We start from the raw sequence: 17,766 nt of genomic DNA, 5'->3' as shown, positions 1-17,766 counted from the left end.
CTGCGGCCCGGGGTGCTCCCGGTGCCCTGCGGCCCTACACGCACCGGGTGCCCCCCGGGGGCTTCCCCTGCCCGGCACCGGGCACAGCCTGGTGCGGGCCCGGTGGGCAGTGGGGATGTCGGGGGGGATGTCGGGGGGATGTCGGGGGGATGTCGGGGGGGATGTGGGCCGTGCACGGTGCTGCGGGGCAGCGAGGGGCGGGCGTCGCGGCCGGGGGCACCGCCTGCGCCCAGCACCGGGGGGCCGGGGCCGGGGCCCCGCGGGGACACCTTGGGATGGCGGCGCCCCGCCGCGCCCTCACTCAAGATGGCGGCGCTTCCCTCACCCCGCCGGTGCCCTCACTCGTGATGGCGGCGCCCCCCCACCCCAGTGCCCTCACTCAAGATGGCGGCAGCCGCGGCGTCGGTGGCGGCGGGGCGGAGCGGGGCGGGCGGAGCCGCGGACACCGGCACGGGCACGGGCAGGGGCTGAGCGGAGCGGCGGCTCCGGGGGTCCCGGCGCGGCGCCATGGACTGCTACACGGCCAACTGGAACCCGCTGGGCGAGGAGGCCTTCTACCGGTGAGGGGCGGGCGGCGGGAGGGGGGGCGGCCGGTCGGGGCCTCAGCGCCTCACCGGTCCGTTTGTATGTCTGTCCGTGTGTCCGGCCGGCCGGCAGCAAGTCGGAGCTGTACGCCATGGAGTGGGGCCTGAGGGAGGAGCTGCGGGACTGCCTGGTGGCGGCCGCCCCGTACGGGGGGCCCATAGGTACGGACGGGACCGGGACCGGGACCGGGACCGGGAGCGGGGGGGCGGCGAGCGCCGGGCCCCGGCCGGCCCCGGGGGGGTGCCGCCGGCTGAGGGCCCCCCCGGCCGCCCGCAGCTCTGCTCCGGAACTGCGCCCGGAGGGAGAAGTCGCCCGGCGCCCGCCCGCTGCTGGACACGTTCTCGGCCTCGGGGCTGCTCCTCGCCAGCATCCCGGTGAGCGGGGGCACGGCCCGGCCCCGGGCAGGGGGGGGGTACGGGGGCTCTGCCGTGCCCGGGGGGGGCTGCGGGACCGGCGGCCCTCTCTGCCCTCGTGTGCCCGGGGGCAGCGCCTGCGGCCTGGCTGCGGGGAAGCACGGAGCTGCCGCAGCACCTCAGCACCTCCGTGCAGCTCCTGCAGCCCCCGGGAAGCTCGGAGAGGCTGCTCGGGAGTGATGGTGCGTGCGGGGGGCGCGGGGGGAGAGGGAGGAGGAGGGCACCCAGCCTGGGAGAGGGGACAGGAGGAGCAGTGCTGGTGTCCTGGGAGCACCCTGCCCTCCCTTCCCCCTGTACAGAGCTGGGGCAGACACGGGGAAAGCTGCCCTAACCTCAGGGCGCTGCAGAGCTGGGGGCTCCAGAGCTGCAAGCACCAAACCGCGGCCGTTGCCGTTGCATACATCTGGAGGGACAGCTCGGCGGGACGCGAGCAGCCCCGCAGCACGCTGACCGGTCCCGTGCCCGCAGTGGAAGAGCGGCCAGGTGGTGCAGCTGGGCTGGACGGCCAGCGAGGACCTGCTGTGCATCCAGGAGGACGGCACGGTGCTCATCTACAACCTCTTCTGCGAGTTCAAGCGCCACTTCAGCATGGGCAACGTGAGTGGGGCGGCACAGAGCATGGGAAGGGCCGGGGAGCTCGTCACCCGCAGGTGGGCAGGGTTGGGTTTGTGTGCTGGAGAGGAGCTGTGAGGCCTTCCTCGGTGATCTCGGCCCCACGGGGCTCAGCTGAGAGCCTGAGGCTCCCAAAGCCTCCCTGCAGGGCTGCCTCCCTTCGGACACGAGCTGGGGGACGGAGCAAGCCCCCACTTTGCTGCAGGAGCGAGAACTGTCGCAGCTGGGATGCTGCTGGCCGTGCAGCTCGGGGCTGGGCTCACTCCTCCCTGGGACAGTTTTGCTCCCAGAGCCCCGGTGCCTCTCCTGGCAGCGTGCTGTGGAGCCTGAGTGCCCCAGCGCAGGCCCACCTCCCTCCCTCTCTCTCCATGGCACAGGAGGTGCTGCAGAACCACGTCCTGGAGGCAAAAGTCTTCCACACGGAGTACGGCACTGGCGTGGCCATCCTCACCGGGGCGCACCGCTTCTCGCTGGCCACCAACATCGACGACCTGAAGCTGCGCAGGATGCCCGAGGTCCCAGGTGCGTCTCCTCCCCGCCGCGCCCCGCTCCGGATGGCGCGGGGCCCTGACGCTGGTGCCCGGTGCAGGTCTGCAGAAGCCCCCCTCCTGCTGGGCCGTGCTGTCCCAGGACAGAGTGACCATCGTCCTGCTGGCGGTCGGCCAGGACCTGTACCTGCTGGACAACACCTCCTGCTCCGTGGTGGTGAGTGACCCACGGCGGCCCTCGGAGGGGAGCGGGGCGGTCTGCGGCCTCCAGCACCCACTGGCAGGTTCTTCCCCTGTCCCCTGCTGTCCCACGGGCAGCAGGGACACCTGGCCAGGGCAAAGGGCTGAGGACAAGGCAGGCGCAGCGTGGGAGGGGACAGCTTTGGCCAGCTCGCAGCCCCTTACACAGTCGGTGCCGGCGTGTGGCACATTCTGTGTCCCCGGGTTGTGCCCCTGGGTGTAACCCTCTCCTTTAACCCTCTCCTTTTCCCCGTCCCAGACCCCCCCCGGCATGAGCCCCTCTGCCGGCGCCTACCTGCAGATGGCCGTGTCCTTCAACTACCGCTGCCTGGCGCTCTTCACCGACACTGGCTACATCTGGATGGGGCTGGCCACGCTGAAGGTGAGGTCCCCTTCCCGCGGCTGGGTGCTGGGGGCAGCCTGCCCCTGCTCCGTGCTCCCTCGCTGCCTCTCGCAGCCAGACCTGAGGCGTCCTGGGCGGGCATCCCAGCAGCTTCCCTCTGGGCACCGATGGGCTCAGCTCTGCTGGCTGTCCTTGCTGCTGCTGATAGGCATCTGCACTCCTGCCATTGGAATATGTCCCCTCTTTTGTTTTTTCACCTGATTTTATATTTATTTCACCACTTTTTCCATTTCCAAATCCACATTTGCATATCCCTTTCTACATCTAAATTCCTGATTCCCGTACTGGGGTGGTTCTAGATAGTCCCTCTTAGTTACCGTATGTGCTTCCCTGAAACCCAAATCAGTTTCCTTTAGCCTCTGTTCACTTGCTGGTCTCAGTTGAGCACAAGCAGTTTCTTGCTTTACATGTGGATGGGCTGCACACCAGAGCAGTGGATAAATGCTTCTTGCAGTCAGTTTAAGTTCACACAGCGCCCTCGCCCTTCGGCTGTGTCAGCCGTGGCCCTGTCTCCTTCTGGGGCTGGAGATGCAGCCAGGTTCTTCAGCAGGACATGTGCTCTGTGCTGGTTTTCATCTCTTATCGCGCCCCTCGGTGTGTGGCTCCAGCAGTGCGCACGATACCACCTTCCCTCACATCTCCCTGACTCGTCTTTTTCCCTCTTGCTGCAGGAGAAGCTCTGCGAGTTCAACAGCAGCATCCGATCTCCGCCCAAGCAGATGGTTTGGTGAGTGGTCCGCTGGCTGTCCCCCTCTGCTGTCCCCCTGCGTCTGCATCCCCGCCACGCACCCCTGGATGCTCGACCCTTTTTGCTGGGGTCTGTCCAGCTCCACGGCCACCCTGGGACGAGTGGGACCGTCCCTCGTGTCCCCGCTCCAGGCGTGGGGGCTGCGGGGCTGGCTCGGTGCTGCAGCAGGGCTGGGGGCAGCGCTCCCTGACCCCGCCGGGTTCCCCCCCGCAGGTGCATGCGTCCCCGCAGCCGGCAGCGCGCCGTGGTGATGGCGTGGGACCGGCAGCTGATGGTGGTCGGGAACTCCACGGAGTGCATCCAGTATCCTCTCGGGAGGAGGACCGGGGTCGTTTCCGAAGGCCAGCACAACCTCCTCGGGCCGCTGCTGGCCCTGCCCCCAGCACTGCTGTTCAGGAGCTCCCCTCCGTGTCAGTGATCCCAAGGAGGCTCAGATGAGGCTGAACTCATCCCTGCCCTCCGCAGTCCTGCTGCGGTCTCCCCTGCCTGGTCCCAGTCCCGTACAGCAGTGAAAGCCCCTCCTCCAGCTGGGTTCCTCTGCTCCCCTCCTCCGAGTGTCCCAGCGGGGAGCACCCCGGCTCCCTCCCAGCTCTGAGAGCGGAGCTGGTGCTGTGCGAGCCCCTGCAGCCAGGAGTGCTGTGCCTGGCCCGGCCCTCTCCGGATCCCCCAGGGGTGAGTGAGGGCTGCCTCGGTGGGACGATCCCTGTCTCCCCCTCCAGTCCCTGGAAAAGGGGGGTGACGAGGCCCAGCCCGGTGGGGTGGATGACGGGGTTACGCTCCGTGGCACTGCTGGGCTGGCCTGGCCCCCGGCAGAGCTGGGCTGCAGCCCGCAGCGCTCCCTTCCTGCGAGCCCTTAGCGGGGAGCACAGATTTGTCCTGGATGAGGACTCCTACCTGGTGCCAGAACTGGATGGGGTCCGGATCTTGTCCCGCACCTCCCACGAGTTCCTGCACGAGATCCCAGGTGAGATGTCCTCCGGGTGAAGCCTTTCCAGCCCCGCAGAGAGCGGGCACTGGCATGAGATCTGTAGGGCCCCAGAGCTGCAGGGGCAGGAGCAGCACTGGGACAGCCCCAGGTCACTCACCTGCTCTGGGGCAGCCTCTCATGCTGTACTTTTTTTTTTCCCCCCCGCAGAGGCCAGCCAAGAGATCTTCAAAATCGCCTCCATGGCACCAGGGGCTCTCCTGTTAGAGGCGCAGAAGGAGTACGAGGTTCGGCACACTGCCCTGCTCCGTACCTGCCTCCTCCCCCAGCCTGTTGGGGTGGCTCCGATGCAAACCCAGCATCGCCTCCACCGTGGTGGGACGGGGGAAGGCCTGGCAGTCCCTGCCGGGGCGAGAGCAGCCGCTGTGGTCCCGTGGGCTCCAAGCACCCAGGGCTCACCCTGGCTGGCGGGCGTCCCCTGGCCCGCAGATCCCCCACGGGCTGCGCTTCCCTGCAGAAGGAGAGCCAGAAGGCAGACGAGTACCTGCGGGAGATCAAGGACCAGAAGCTGCTCCCGGAGGCGGTGAGCCAGTGCATCGAGGCGGCTGGCTACGAGCACGAGCCGGAGACTCAGAAGTCCCTGCTGCGGGTGAGTGAAGGAGGCGGAGGAGGATCCTGTGAGGGCGAAGGCATTTCCCTGCCTGCTCCAGGCCTCTCCCATGACCTGCGCTTCTCCTCCCGCAGGCAGCCTCCTTTGGGAAGTGCTTCATCGACAAGTTCCCCCCGGAGAGCTTTGTGCGCATGTGCCAGGACCTGCGGGTGCTCAACGCCATCCGGGACTACCAGATCGGCATCCCCCTCACCTTCACCCAGTATCCTCCGGGGATGGGGGCAGGGGGGCCCCAGGGGGCAGCGGGGCCTGGTAACTGGTGCGGTTGCTGCTGGTCTGAGTTGGGGCTCTGGGATGGAGCAGGATGGGGAGGAGAAGGCTGCTGTGCCCGGCCTCATGCTGGTTGTCCCTCTGTGATGGGATCCCGTGCTGCTGGGCTGGCCCTGCTGGCCCTGGGGTGCTGCCAGGAGGGGACAGGCACCCAGCAAGCGTCGGCTGCGCGCTGGGGGTCTGAAATGCCCTTGACTGTCACCACAGATACAAGCGGCTCACCATCGAGGTCCTGCTGGACAGGTGAGGCTCCCCTGCACGGGGCACGACGGCCCCATCCCTGAGCAGCCCAGGCTGAGGCTGTGCCCGGCCCTGCTGCAGTCCCGCACAGACCTGGGTGCTGAGCGGGCTCTGAGCACTCAGGACCCCTCGTGAGGCCTGCTGAGCCTCCCCATCCCCCCCAGGCTGGTCCTGCGGCGCCTCTACCCCCTGGCCATCAGGATCTGCGAGTACCTGCGCCTCTCGGAGATCCAGGGCGTCAGCCGCATCCTGGCCCACTGGGCCTGCTACAAGGCAAGGGGGGCGGCTCGGGGGGCTCCGCCGCGCCAGGGCCGTGCTGACTGCGCTGCTCTGCTCCCCCCTCCAGGTGCAGCAGAAGGACAAGTCTGACGAGGAGGTGGCCTACGCCATCAACCAGAAGCTGGGGGACACGCCGGGCATCTCCTACTCCGAGATCGCCGCCCGGGCTTACGACTGCGGCCGGCCGGAGCTGGCCATCAAGGTCTCTGGGCTCGGGCTGCGGCGTGTCCGGGGGGTGGTGGCACCGAGGGCTTGGGGTCACGCACGGGGGCTGCACGCTGATGCCCTCTCTGCTGGCCACAGCTGCTGGAGTATGAGCCGCGCTCCGGGGAGCAGGTCCCGCTGCTGCTGAAGATGAAGCGGAGCAAGCTGGCCCTGAGCAAGGCCATCGAGAGTGGGGACACGGACCTGGGTAAGGGGCAGGGCTGGGGAGCCAGCGCATGTAAGGAAGGGTCCTGAGGCAGGAGAGGCTCTGCGGAACCCAGCACCGGGGGTCTGCCTGGCATCATCCGGGCAGGAAACCTCTCCTTGGGAAGGACTCAGGGTCTGGGGGAACGTGTTTATGGCTCTGTGCTGCGTGGGATGGGGGTGGTGGGAGCTGCCTGAGCCCAGCGGAGCAAGGGGGGAAGCACAGGGCTGTGCCCTGCGCGTGGATGTGCCCCTGTTCCCCTCCTGGTGCTGAGGGCTGGCTGCCCCTGTCCCAAAACGCTGCCCCTGTCCCAAAACACTGTCGCTATCCCAGTCTACACGGTTGTGCTCCACCTGAAGAACGAGCTGAATCGCGGCACCTTCTTCATGACGCTGCAGAACCAGCCGGTGGCCCTGAGCCTCTACCGCCAGGTAGGGGCTGCCCGGTTGGACCTCTGCCCGCTCTGCCCTGCGTCCCCTGCCCCGCCACCTCGGCTGGGGACCTGGGAGCCACTGCGGTGCGGCAGAGGCAGCTCGCAGTCCCCGCGCGCCCTCACCTCTCCCTATCGCCCCCCCAGTTCTGCAAGCACCAGGAGCGGGAGACGCTGAAGGACCTGTACAACCAGGACGACAATCACCAGGAGCTCGGCAACTTCCACGTCCACTCCAGCTACTCGGAGAAGGTCTGTGCCCGGCGGGGGCAGGAGAAGTGTGGCAGAAGGGCTGGGGGCTCCAGCCTGGCCCCTCCTGGTCCATGGCTGGGCACCCTCCCTGGGGAAGGGGCTGGGGGGCCACATCCTGCCTGGGGGCTGTGCCTGTCCCATGGGGCTCAGCAGTGTGTCAGGTGTTTGCAGCTGTGGAGCTTGCACCCTCAGGGTAGGCTCCGGGTGTGGGAAGGGACCCCCCCGGCTCATACCCAGGGCCATCGCCTCCCTGGGGCTCTGCGCTGGAAGTCACCGGCCCCTCCTGCGTGTGACGGGGAGCTCTGGATCCCCCCAGGGCAGGGAGGGGTTCGTCCCGCTGCCCATCCTGGGTGATGGAAGTAGAGTGTCACCATGCTGGAGCTTGGCCTTGGCCGTGTCCGTGTTGGCCAGCCCTCCTGCTGGGCTTCGAGGGTGCTGCCCTGTCCCCTGCAGCGTGCCATCCCTGCTGGCACGGGGTGACGTGGCTGTGGTTTCTGTCCCCAGCGCATCGAAGGGCGAGTAGGAGCCCTGCAGAACGCTGTGGACGAGTACTACAAGGCCAAGAATGAGTTTGCTGCCAAGGTGAGTGTGGCCAGGGCCAGGGAGGTGCCGCGGCCCCCCTGCTGTGGCTGGCGCTGGGCAGCGCCGCCTGGCACGGGGCTCAGCTGGCCCACGGCCACAGCACGGGAGCCACAGGGCCCCCATCCTGCCGGGGGGGTGCTGCTGTCAGTCGGACGGGGACCCTTTTTAGCCAGGACTCCGTTCCCCAGGCCACAGAGGATCAGATCAAGCTCCTGCGGCTCCAGCGGCACCTCCAGGAGGACTTCGACAAGCCCTACCTCGACCTCTCGCTGCATGACACCGTCTCCACCCTGATCCTGGACGGCCACCACAAGAAGGCCGAGCAGCTCTACCGGGACTTCAAGATCCCCGACAAGCGGTGGGTCCGGGAGGGCAGCTCGGGGTGCACGGGGGTCCCGGCTTCTCGGGGAGCCCAGCAGGGCTTGGGGGATCCCTGTGCCATGGGGCGGGATGGGGGCTGCAGCATGCTGGCAGCTGGAGGAGCCGCCTCCCCCTGCCCCCCCAGCTACTGGTGGCTGAAGATCAACGCCCTGGCCACGCGCGGGGACTGGGAGGAGATGGAGAAGTTCTCCAAGAGCAAGAAGTCGCCCATCGGCTACCTGGTAAGAGCTTTCCTTGCTCAAGGAGGACCTGGCCCTGCTCCCTGCCAGCCCTTCACCCTGTTCCTGTGCCCACAGCAGGGCCCCACTCGTGTCCTGGAGGAAGGGGCTGTGGGGCTGGACGGGGCTGTGGGGCACAGTGGGAGCAACCGGGGGAGGCGGGTGGGGGGCAGCTGCCTCCCCTCTCACCCCGTGCCTCCCCTCTCAGCCCTTCGTGGAGATCGCTGTGAAGCACCACAACCGCTACGAGGCCAAGAAGTACGCGCCCCGCGTGACGCCCGAGCAGCGGGTCAAGGCCTTCATCCTCGTGGGGTGCGTGGGAGCTGGGGGGGAGCTGGGGGAGCCCTGGGGGAGCTGGGGGAGCCCTGGGGGAGCTGGGGGCCACGGCTGGGGCTGTTGGGAGCAGCTGCTTCCTCGTGCAGTGGCACTCCTGGGGCTTTGGGGGGCTCTGGGGGAGCACTGTGAGCCTCATCCTTCTGCAGCCAGTGGGGGCTGCATGGGGTCCTCCTCTTTCCTTCCCCCCCCTTCCCCCCCCGGGGAGTGGTGCTGCAGCCCTCAGCCCCCGCTCTGCCCCCAGGGACCTGGACCAGGCGGCCGACGCTGCCATCGAGCACAAGAGCGAGGCGGAGATGAACTTCGTCCTGTCCAAGTGCACCCCCAGCACCGACGCCAGCGTGGTGGAGAAGCTGAACCGGGCCCGGGCCCAGCTCCTGAAGAAGTGAGCCCCGGGGGGGCCCTGTGCTCCCCGGGGAGCTGCTGGGGCCGGGGGGCAGGAGCCAGCCCCGCATCGCTCTGGCCCCCCCTGGACCTCTTAGCACTGCACCCCCTCACCGCTCCCCCCGCCCCGTGCCTGCCCCTGGCTGTGGGGGCAGGGGGCGAGCTGAGGGGGCCCTGTCCCTGTCCCTGTGCTGTGGGGGGGGAGGCCGGGGGCTGCCTGCTGCGGGCAGGGTTGCCCCCCCCCCCCCCCCCTTCTGGTCAATAAAGAGCAAGAGCGCCCGGCTGCCTTGGGGGGCTGCTGGTTGGGGGCTTGGGGGGGGCTGGGGGGGGGGTCTCAGAGGCCTGGGGGGAGGGGGGGCTGGGGGGGGGCTGGGGGGGGCTGGGGGGGGCCGTAAGGGGCCGTTCCTGGGGGCGGGGCTCCGTGAAGCCCCGCCCACGCCGCAGACCACGCCCCCTCCCAAGCCCCGCCCCTCTCCCCCAGCCGCGCTGCATTGTGGGGCGGCAACATGGCGGCGCTCGGCGCGGGGCGGGCGGCGGCCGGGGTGAGGGGGCGGCGGGGACCGGGCTTGGGGCCGGGGCCGGGGGGGGGGCTGGGGCTGGGGCTTTGCTTGGGGGGGGGTCGGGGTGACCTGGGGGGGGGGGCTGGGGTGAGGGGGGCGGGGTTGGGTCAGTGGGACTGGGGCTGGGGGCGGTGTGGGCTGGGGGGGCCGGGCTTGGGGCCGGGAGGAGCGGGGGGGGGGGGTCGGGGTCCACCGGCCGCCGCTCACCGCCTGCCGCCCCCCCCAGGGCCTCCTGCGCGTCCCCCAGGGCCTCCTGCGTGCCCGCAGCCTCGGCGCCTGGCGGGCCCTGAGCGCCCCCGCCGCCCTCCGGGACGCCCCGCGGGGCAAGGTGAGGGCCGGGGGGTGCTCCCCGAGCCGCGGGGGGGGCGGGGGGCGGGGGGGCCCGGCCCGGCACAGCTCCTCGGGTTGGGGCTGCGCTGGGCAGGCCTGCGAGAAGCTGCCGGAGGAGGACGCGTGCAGGCAGAGGGCACGGAGCTGCGGCTGGAGCAGGAGCGGGGTGACGGCCCAAAAGGCGTGGGGCAGGGCCTGGGGAGCGCCTGCGTCCTGCTGTGCCTGCGTCCTGCCGGCCCTGCATCCGCTGTGCCTGCGTCCCTGCGTCCTGCCAGCCCTGCATCCGCTGTGCCTGCGTCCCTGCATCCACCGCCCCTGCACCCCGCCATCCCTGCATCCCACCGCGGTGCCTGCGTGGTGCCAGTCCCTGTCCCTGTCCCCGCAGGCTGCCCGCCTGCCGCTGGCTGCTGCAGGGTCGGTGCAGCCAGAGCACGGGGCTGCGGTACTGACAGGCGTCTTGGTCTGCTTCATGTTGCTTCATCCTAACTTTGGTGTGCGTAATTATAGTAACTACCGTGCAGTGTCCTGTGCAGTAGTGTGCGGTCACTAGTAGAGGTCAGATAAGGTAGGAGTGAGCGGTAGCTCAGCACGTAGGAGCGTGGTTTACCCCTTATGGTCTGAAGAGGAGAGCCGTGATGGAGCAGCGGGCTGTTCTCTGCAGGAGTGAGGACAGAGCAAACAACAGGAGCACCAGGCAGTGGGATGACATCCTGTTTGTCATGTAGTGGCTGACAGGACGGCTTCTGTCCTGTCCCGTCTGCAGGCAGAGGTGTCCTGTGTTAGTATTTAAGACACTGAAAGGAAGGGCTCAGCACTGGGGCTGCATCTGCACGTGCTCTGCCCCTTCTCGACGCTGACTTGGCGAGGTTTTCCGCCCTGCAGCTTGATTCCAGGGTTGTGTTCTCCAAAACAGACAAAAGCAGAGACTCTCGTCTTTCGTTTCGCCCTTGCTGTTCCATTTTGCCTCTCCGCTTGCCTGCACCTCGTATCGCTGACACGTGCACATCCCGCGCCGCACGGCGTTACCTTTTCTGTACGTGCTTTGTTGCCCAGTTGAGTTGCCAGGTGCAGTTCTTGTCTCCTCCTGAGACCGCCCCGTCTGCGGCTGGTTCTGTGAAGTCTCGTGTCGGCTGTGCAGGGAATTACTGCCTGCAGGGGCGGGATCAGTAAAAGGAGGGTGTAAAAATAGGATCCAGCGAAGGGGGGGCAGCAGTGCTGATGCGGAGGTGCTTGGGGGGTGCTTAATGCTTTCAGACTCTGTCCTGGCACAAAAGCCCGGGGATGTTCCAGCGCTGCTTCGGTGGGTGCCCGGGGAGGGGCAGGAGGGGCTCTAGGGGCAGCTCGGGGCTAGCACCGCAGTCAGGTTCTGTTACTGAGAACTCTGCAGCCAGCGTGGATGTTTTCCAGGCTGGCAGCCCTCCTCCGTCCTGCAGTGTGCAGGCTGGGGCTCGCACATGGATCGCGGCCCCGGGGGGGCGGCAGGAGCTCTAAGTGCCCTCTGCTCTCCCTGCAGTCGGAAAACGCCAAGCCGGAGGGCACCTTCCAGGTCACCATGCTGCCCGGGGACGGCGTGGGCCCGGAGCTGATGCACGCCGTCAAGGAGGTGTTCAAGGTAACGGCTGCTGCCCCCGGTGGGACGGGGCCGAGGGGGGGGCAGCAGCTGCGGAACCGCTGAGGCAGCGCCGTGCCCGTGGGCTGCAGCGCAGGAGCTGCAGGGGTGTGAGGACCCCGGGGCTTTGCCCTTCCCGTGCATAGATTCAGCTCTTGCAAAGAGTTTCAGTCTTCGGCGTGAAGCCGTTCCCAGCCCGGAGCCGTGCCACGGAGCGAGCGGTGCTGCCCCCACAGCCTGCTTGGTCCTCTCCCCTCTGCTGAGGCAGTGGCGGGCACCGGGACGATCCGGGCTGGTCCTGGGCAGGACGCGGGTCCCACCGCTCCGGCTGGGAACGTGGCCACGGTGCTGCCACCGCCCGGCTCTCCGGGCCCCGTTACGGGCTTCTGGCCACGATCCTCATCGTCGAGGGGCTCTGCTTTCCCGCGGCCATGTCAGAACTCGGGGCGGGAGCTGGCAGTGAACAGTTCTGGCCTCTGGCGCGTGACAGGCTGCGTCGCGTCACAGGAAGAGAGCGCGGCGTTGCCTGCCCGGCTGCCAGTTGTGCGCCTGGAGCTGTGGTTACGCTCCGGGAGTTCTGGCGCTAGCGGTGGCAGCAAACGCCGCTGTTGTTCAGCTGGGGCTGAAATGGAGGCCGTGGCCCTGAGCGCCAGGCCCAGCACAGCCCGCGGTCGCTTCCCTCCTCTCCCCGAGGCTGGTTTAAGGCTTCACGCCCCAGCGCTCTGGGCCGTGCAGCCAGTGCCCCTCTGCAGTGTGTGTAAAACATCCCCGCCGGTGCTGCGGTGCTGCGGTGCTGCGGGCCGTGGCTCCCGTGCTGCCTCCCTGCTGCAGGCTGCCAGCGTGCCGGTGGTCTTCGACGAGCACCACCTGAGCGAGGTGCAGAACATGGCCTCGGAGGAGAAGCTGGATCAGGTGGTGGACTCCATGAAGGAAAGCAAGGTGGCCCTCATAGGTAAGGACAGCGCCTGCCCGCCACGGAGGGGCTCCGGCTTTGCCTGAAGATGTTGCCTTAACTCAAGCGCCATTAGATGCTTTCGGAGGGCAGGATTAGCCCTGGAGAAGGAAGCGTGGTGTCTGTAAGCAGAGGCAGACTACCTGTACTTGGTTTCCTTAGCTTATGAATGGGGAGGTTGTATCCAGCTTCTGCTTCTGAAGGGAGATCTGGCACAGGCTAGAGGAACGAAGGATCTCGCCCGGCTCCCGTAGCGCGAGGCCGGTCTCCACGCTTGGCCAAGGCTCTGCTGAAAGCCCCCCAGCCCCTGCTGCTGTCGTGCCCGGGTTCAGGCCATGTCCTTAGCGGCCATCAGCGCGCTCCCTGTTCTTACTCCTGCTCAATGTCCCCGCAGGCAAGATCCACACCCCCATGGAGTACAAGGGCGAGCTGGCTTCCTACGACATGAGACTCAGGTGAGCTCAGCGCCCTGCTCGGCTGCCGGGGCTGGGCACATCCCGCGCTCGTGGGACAGCCACAGTGCGATCGGTTGTGTCCTGGTGGCGAGCTGGGGCCGAAGGACAGGCGGGCAGTTAGTGTGCTGCCGGGGAGGGAAGGATCTGAGAGTCTGGCCGGGAGCTGCCCCTGCTGAGTGCCCCCCCCCTCCTGCTTTTTTGGGGGTCCTGGCGAGGAGAGGGAGGGTGGCTGGAAAATGGGCAGCGGTGGCCTGCCTGGACGCGGGGTTGTCAGAGCACTGCTGTGACGAGGTGGGGCCAGCTCTCGATCCACGAAGGCGGGGGTGGATGGATCCGTAGCTGCGGGATGACGAGATGGAGACGTGGTGGCACCGTCACCAGCCGTCAGCGCAGCACCTGCAGGGCGCCCCCACTGCCCCAGGCATAGCTCGCGGCGAGGTGCTGACCCTGCTGCTGCTGCTGCTTCTCTTGCAGGCGCAAATTAGACTTGTTTGCAAATGTTGTCCACGTGAAGAGCTTGCCAGGCTATAAAACACGCCACAACAACCTGGACCTCGTGATCATTCGTGAGCAGACAGAGGGGGAGTACAGCTCGCTGGAGCACGAGGTACGGGAGCCGCCCTCCCGCGCGCGGCTGCTCTGCTTTGGGGCCACCGCTGGCCTCACTGAGGGACGGGGACACCTGCCCCGCGTTGGGGGGCTTTCCTTGCTGCTGGGCCACGGTCCTGCTTTCCGTACCGGGTCAGCACGACCGAGGAACTGGCTGAAGCTGCAGCGATGTGCCAGGGGGCAGCGATGGGCGTAGGAGATGGGCTGGAGAGCGCTTGGTGATGTCAATATGTGCAGACCCCAGCAGGGATGTTGACAGGCTGCAGGAGGGATAGGGCCCAGGAAAGGCACCGTGGATTTGAGGAACCTCCTGGTGAGAGGAGATCCAGCGTTGGGCAGAGGGTCCTCGTCTGTGAGCGCACTGGGGCTCAGTGGCGCGGGGTGGTGAGCTAGAGAAGCGTTGAGGCAGGGCTGCCCGGTGCACGCCACGGCTGCTCACACCCCTTCTGTGTCCAGAGCGCAAAGGGGGTCATCGAGTGCCTGAAGATCATCACCCGGGCCAAGTCGCAGCGCATTGCCAAGTTCGCTTTTGACTTCGCCACCAAAAAAGGGCGCTCTAAGGTCACGGCCGTGCACAAAGCCAACATTATGTGAGTGCTGCGGGAGCGGGTTTGGGGGGCGCTCGTCACTGGTTGTCGGACACGCGACTGCCGTCACGTTGCAGGCCTTGCTGCTCCCAGCTCTTCGTCCCGATGGGAGCAGTGCCAGGTGCCCTTCTGGCTGCAGAGGCGTTGGGCTTTTCCTGGCAGCAGTGTTCGGCCCCGTCCCCCTCTCTGTATGGGCTTGGCTCTAGCACGAGCCTCGCTGAGCCGTGACAGCTGCATCCTGCGGGCTGTCAGCTGAGAAGGGGACAAGCTCTGACACTGCAAGCTGGTCTCTGCTCCCCTGGGCCCCGACTTCACCGCCGCTTTGGCTTTGGGTGGGGGGTGCTCTAGGGCTGCCGGCCCTCCTGTGCCCTGCTGTGGTGGGACACCGCTTTACCTGCTTCTGCAATGATTTTACCGCGGTCCTGCAGGACCTTTACTGTGTTTGCTGTGTCTCAGGAAATTAGGCGACGGGCTGTTCCTGCAGTGCTGCGAGGAAGTGGCAGAACTGTACCCCAAGATCAAGTTTGACACCATGATAATTGACAACTGCTGCATGCAGGTGAGGATCCTGATTCCCTGCCCTACCCCGTCCCAGAGCCATTCTGCACCTCCTGCTGCTTCCCCTGCTGAGCGAGGGGATTCAAAACACCTGTGTGAAACCTGAAAAGCTGCTGCTGCTGACGGCTTGGTAGGGCCAGGTGGTCACCGTGCCCCGGCCTGAGGTTTGCTCCCTGCACGAGGGAGCACGGACTGGGTGCTGCTGGGCCTCTCCCTGCTCTGCGCCAGCTGAGGGCAGGAGCTGCAGGGACTGAAGCTGGCAGGGCCACGTGCAGCTCACGTCTGGTAGAGGCTAGCAAAACTGCCTGGATGCCAGGGCGCCCAGCCCTACTCAGCAGGGCTGGCTCTGCCAGCTGCCACTTGACCACATCTGGGGATGATTTTGGATACAGAGTCATGAACCTTCCCTGTCCCGAGGGCTGCCTGCTGCCTGTGTTGGGTAGGACTGCTGTGCAGGGCTCACACCCGCCTCTTCCCTCCGCGCAGCTGGTGCAGAACCCCTACCAGTTCGATGTCCTGGTCATGCCGAACCTCTATGGGAACATCATCGACAACCTGGCGGCTGGCTTGGTGGGCGGTGCCGGCGTGGTGCCCGGGGAGAGCTACAGCGCCGAGTACGCCGTCTTCGAGATGGTGAGGGAGGGCTCTGCCGGGCTGCCCGCAGGCTGCCGTCCCTCCCCAGCACCCCGCGCTGCCAGGGCTGCTCCCTCACCGGGCCTCTCCTCCTGCAGGGCGCCCGGCACCCCTTCGCCCAGGCCGTGGGCAGGAACATCGCCAATCCCACTGCCATGCTGCTCTCGGCCGCCAACATGCTGCGGCACCTCAAGTAAGGGCCCGCCGGGGGGGGCAGGGGATGGGGGGACGGGGGGGGGGCAGCCGGGGGGGGCGCAGACTGGCAGCGAGGGGCTGACCTGCGGCTGCTTTCATTCCCTAGCTTGGAATTTCACTCCAACTTGATTGCGGACGCGGTGAAGAAGGTGATCAAAGTCGGAAAAGTGAGTGTTGGGCAGCCGGTCCCGGCGTGTGTCTGTAGCTTCCGTGTGAGCGGTGGTGGCGGAGCGCGGCGCTGCGTCGTCCTTACGGCCAGCGCCGGCCCCCGACCTCCGCACCCAGCTCCCTCCCCGGCCGTCAGCTCAGAAACCTGTGTGCGTGCAGCCGTGCTGTAGTCGGCCCCTCTGTGCTTGTCTCGTGCTGTCCTTAGCGTTTGCTGCCTCGCGGAGCTCTGGGGGACGCCAGGCGGCCTCTTCCCAGCTTGCTGCCCCGCTGGGGTCTCGGCAGGGTGCGCAGAGGGGAGCTGCCCTCCTCTCCCTGCTCACGGTCATTGTGCTCAGTTCACGATCACGTTTCTCCCTTGTTTCTCCCCTTCCCTGTGTTGGATTTTTAGGTTCGGACACGGGACTTGGGCGGTTACTGCACCACTTCTGACTTCGTCAAGTCTGTGATTGACAACCTGCACCCCCACTATGGGGCCTAGGAGCCCCGCTCGCCCGCGGGCAGCCCTGGGACTTCTCCGCGCCCTCCACCAGCTTTCCCCAGCTTAAGGCCTAGCAGCGCCGCCTTCCCCCTCCCGCCCCCCGGCTGCCGGGTCCCTGGGGAGGAGGGGGCTCGCCTCCTCCCCAGCCCAGCACCCACCCATGGCTGGCACTGGGGGGGGCTCCCAGCCCCCCAGCTTCGCGTCGGCTCCGTCTCCCCTTCTCCCCATAGCCGGGGGGGTGCCAGGTGATGGGCAGCGCCCAGCACAGCTCCTGGCAGGCAGCTCAGCGGGGCCGGGGTCCTGTGGGAGCCTTCCCCTGCCCGCAGAGGCTTTAGCAATAAACAGGCCCGCAGGGCTGAGGCCCCGCGCCCGGGGATGCAGAAGGGAAAGGGGCTCGCGCAGCACGGGCAGCCCACGTCCGGCGGCAGGCGGCTGTGGGGTGTGGGCGCTGCCGGCCCCCAGCACCCGCTGCAGGCGGGGGGCTGCTGCTCTGCCCCGGCTCTGCGAGGGGCTGGGGCCTGGAGGCCGTGGGGGCCTGGGGCTGTGAGCTGAGCCCCCCCCAGCCCAGGCAGGGCAGTGCAGGAGGCGCGGGCACAGCGGTGCAGGAGGCGCAGGCACAGCAGGCTGCTCGCAGTGCCCGGGGTGGGCGCGCTGCCGCTGCAGGCCCCGGGGCTGGGCCCCGCGGTGCCGTGGGGCCGGGCTGCAGGCGCTGGGCAGGCCCGTGGGACAGCCAGGCACTGCCCCGCGCGTGAGGGAGCAAGTGGGGCCTGCGTGCGGGCCGTGCTTTGTATCCGCGTTTGCAAATAAAGGGACCGACGCTGCCCAGCAGCCCTGCCCGCCCGGCTGCCGTTTCCCGCAGGGTTGCTCGCCCCCCGCCCTGCCCCGCACCGCAGGGTCGCGGTGAGGTGCGGGTCGGCCCCAGCCCTGGCAGGGACCCGAGGCAGGGCTCCAGGGGCCGGACGCCGGTTGTTGGAGCTGGGGGCCCGGTCCCTCACCCTCCCTCCGGCCTGCCGGGGCGCAGCTCTGCCCAGGGAGCGCTGCTCTTACCGCAGCCGCTTACCGCAGCCTTCCGGGCGCAGAGGCAGGCGCCACCCTTCCTTTGCAGCCCCCGTGGGGGCTTCTTGGAGCGGCGCTGGCCTCTGCTGAAGCCGGCGGCCGGACGCCCGGCCCCGCACACACCCCCAGCCCTGCGGTGTCAGACACAGCAGCAAAGCCCGGGGGGCTGATGCTGCACGATCCAGGCTTGACAAGCCTCCCGCGCCCTGCTCCCACGGGTGTCCCCATGGCTCCACGGCGCAGGGACACCAGCGCTGGGGACACCGACGGGGGCTTCAGAGGGCCTGGGGGGGGGGCCCGGCCCCGCAGCCCGGCGGTGCTGACGCTCCCCTCTCGTTGCAGGTGCGCACAGCGGACATGGGTGGATACGCCACGTCCCTGGACTTCACCCAAGCGGTGATAGCAGCCCTGGATGTCTAGGGCTGCTGCTCGGCCTTGGGCAGCCCAGGGGCGCCCGCTCTGCCTGCCTGGTAATTTATTGTTTCCCTGTAATAAACCGGCCTCTGCAGCACGATGGGGGGCTCTGGGTGTGCACTGACCCAAGGGACGCAGCAGGGGGTGGGGGGCACGGCGCCATCCACGCTGCATTGTCTGCTCCAGCGGGACCACGACTCGTGCTGGTCTGTGCTGGTGGTCCCTGGGCTGCTGCTGGCAGGGAGCGGGCCCCCTCCTGGGGGTGAGCTGGGGCAGGAGGGGCAGGGCTGCAGGGTGCTG

General features: G+C 68.0%; 2 protein-coding genes across 4 annotated transcripts; both read left to right on the top strand.

The window, feature by feature from the left end:
- Positions 1-400: 400 nt before the first annotated feature.
- Positions 401-9,087, top strand: VPS16 (VPS16 core subunit of CORVET and HOPS complexes). Its single transcript, XM_066996989.1, has 24 exons — positions 401-560; positions 658-746; positions 862-959; positions 1,467-1,595; positions 1,988-2,132; positions 2,200-2,315; positions 2,598-2,720; positions 3,413-3,468; positions 3,703-3,792; positions 4,359-4,453; positions 4,625-4,701; positions 4,932-5,063; positions 5,159-5,286; positions 5,562-5,597; positions 5,759-5,867; positions 5,941-6,075; positions 6,177-6,285; positions 6,616-6,713; positions 6,860-6,964; positions 7,469-7,546; positions 7,735-7,904; positions 8,052-8,148; positions 8,354-8,457; positions 8,723-9,087. The coding sequence occupies exons 1-24, from the start codon at positions 508-510 to the stop codon at positions 8,865-8,867; spliced, it is 2,517 nt and encodes an 838-aa protein (XP_066853090.1). The 5' UTR covers positions 401-507; the 3' UTR covers positions 8,868-9,087.
- A 201-nt stretch (positions 9,088-9,288) lies between these two features.
- Positions 9,289-17,566, top strand: IDH3B (isocitrate dehydrogenase (NAD(+)) 3 non-catalytic subunit beta). 3 transcript variants are annotated; one of them, XM_066996986.1, is made up of 12 exons: positions 9,289-9,404; positions 9,649-9,750; positions 11,266-11,364; positions 12,193-12,313; positions 12,708-12,768; positions 13,243-13,375; positions 13,834-13,967; positions 14,421-14,523; positions 15,009-15,155; positions 15,254-15,348; positions 15,457-15,517; positions 17,395-17,566. In XM_066996986.1, exons 1-12 carry the CDS (start codon positions 9,369-9,371, stop codon positions 17,470-17,472), a joined length of 1,170 nt encoding a protein of 389 aa, XP_066853087.1. In that variant the 5' UTR covers positions 9,289-9,368; the 3' UTR covers positions 17,473-17,566. The 3 variants fall into 3 exon arrangements, with proteins under 3 accessions (XP_066853087.1, XP_066853086.1, XP_066853088.1); XM_066996985.1 differs by lacking the exon at positions 17,395-17,566 and adding an exon at positions 15,907-16,825; XM_066996987.1 differs by lacking the exon at positions 17,395-17,566 and adding an exon at positions 15,907-16,825 and having other exon boundaries at positions 9,333-9,404; positions 9,670-9,750.
- The last annotated feature ends 200 nt before the right edge of the window (positions 17,567-17,766 follow it).

Source organism: Anser cygnoides, chromosome 4 (genome assembly GCF_040182565.1).
Source record: "Anser cygnoides isolate HZ-2024a breed goose chromosome 4, Taihu_goose_T2T_genome, whole genome shotgun sequence".
NCBI lineage: Eukaryota > Metazoa > Chordata > Aves > Anseriformes > Anatidae > Anser > Anser cygnoides.
This window is presented reverse-complemented; position numbering and strand designations above follow the sequence as displayed.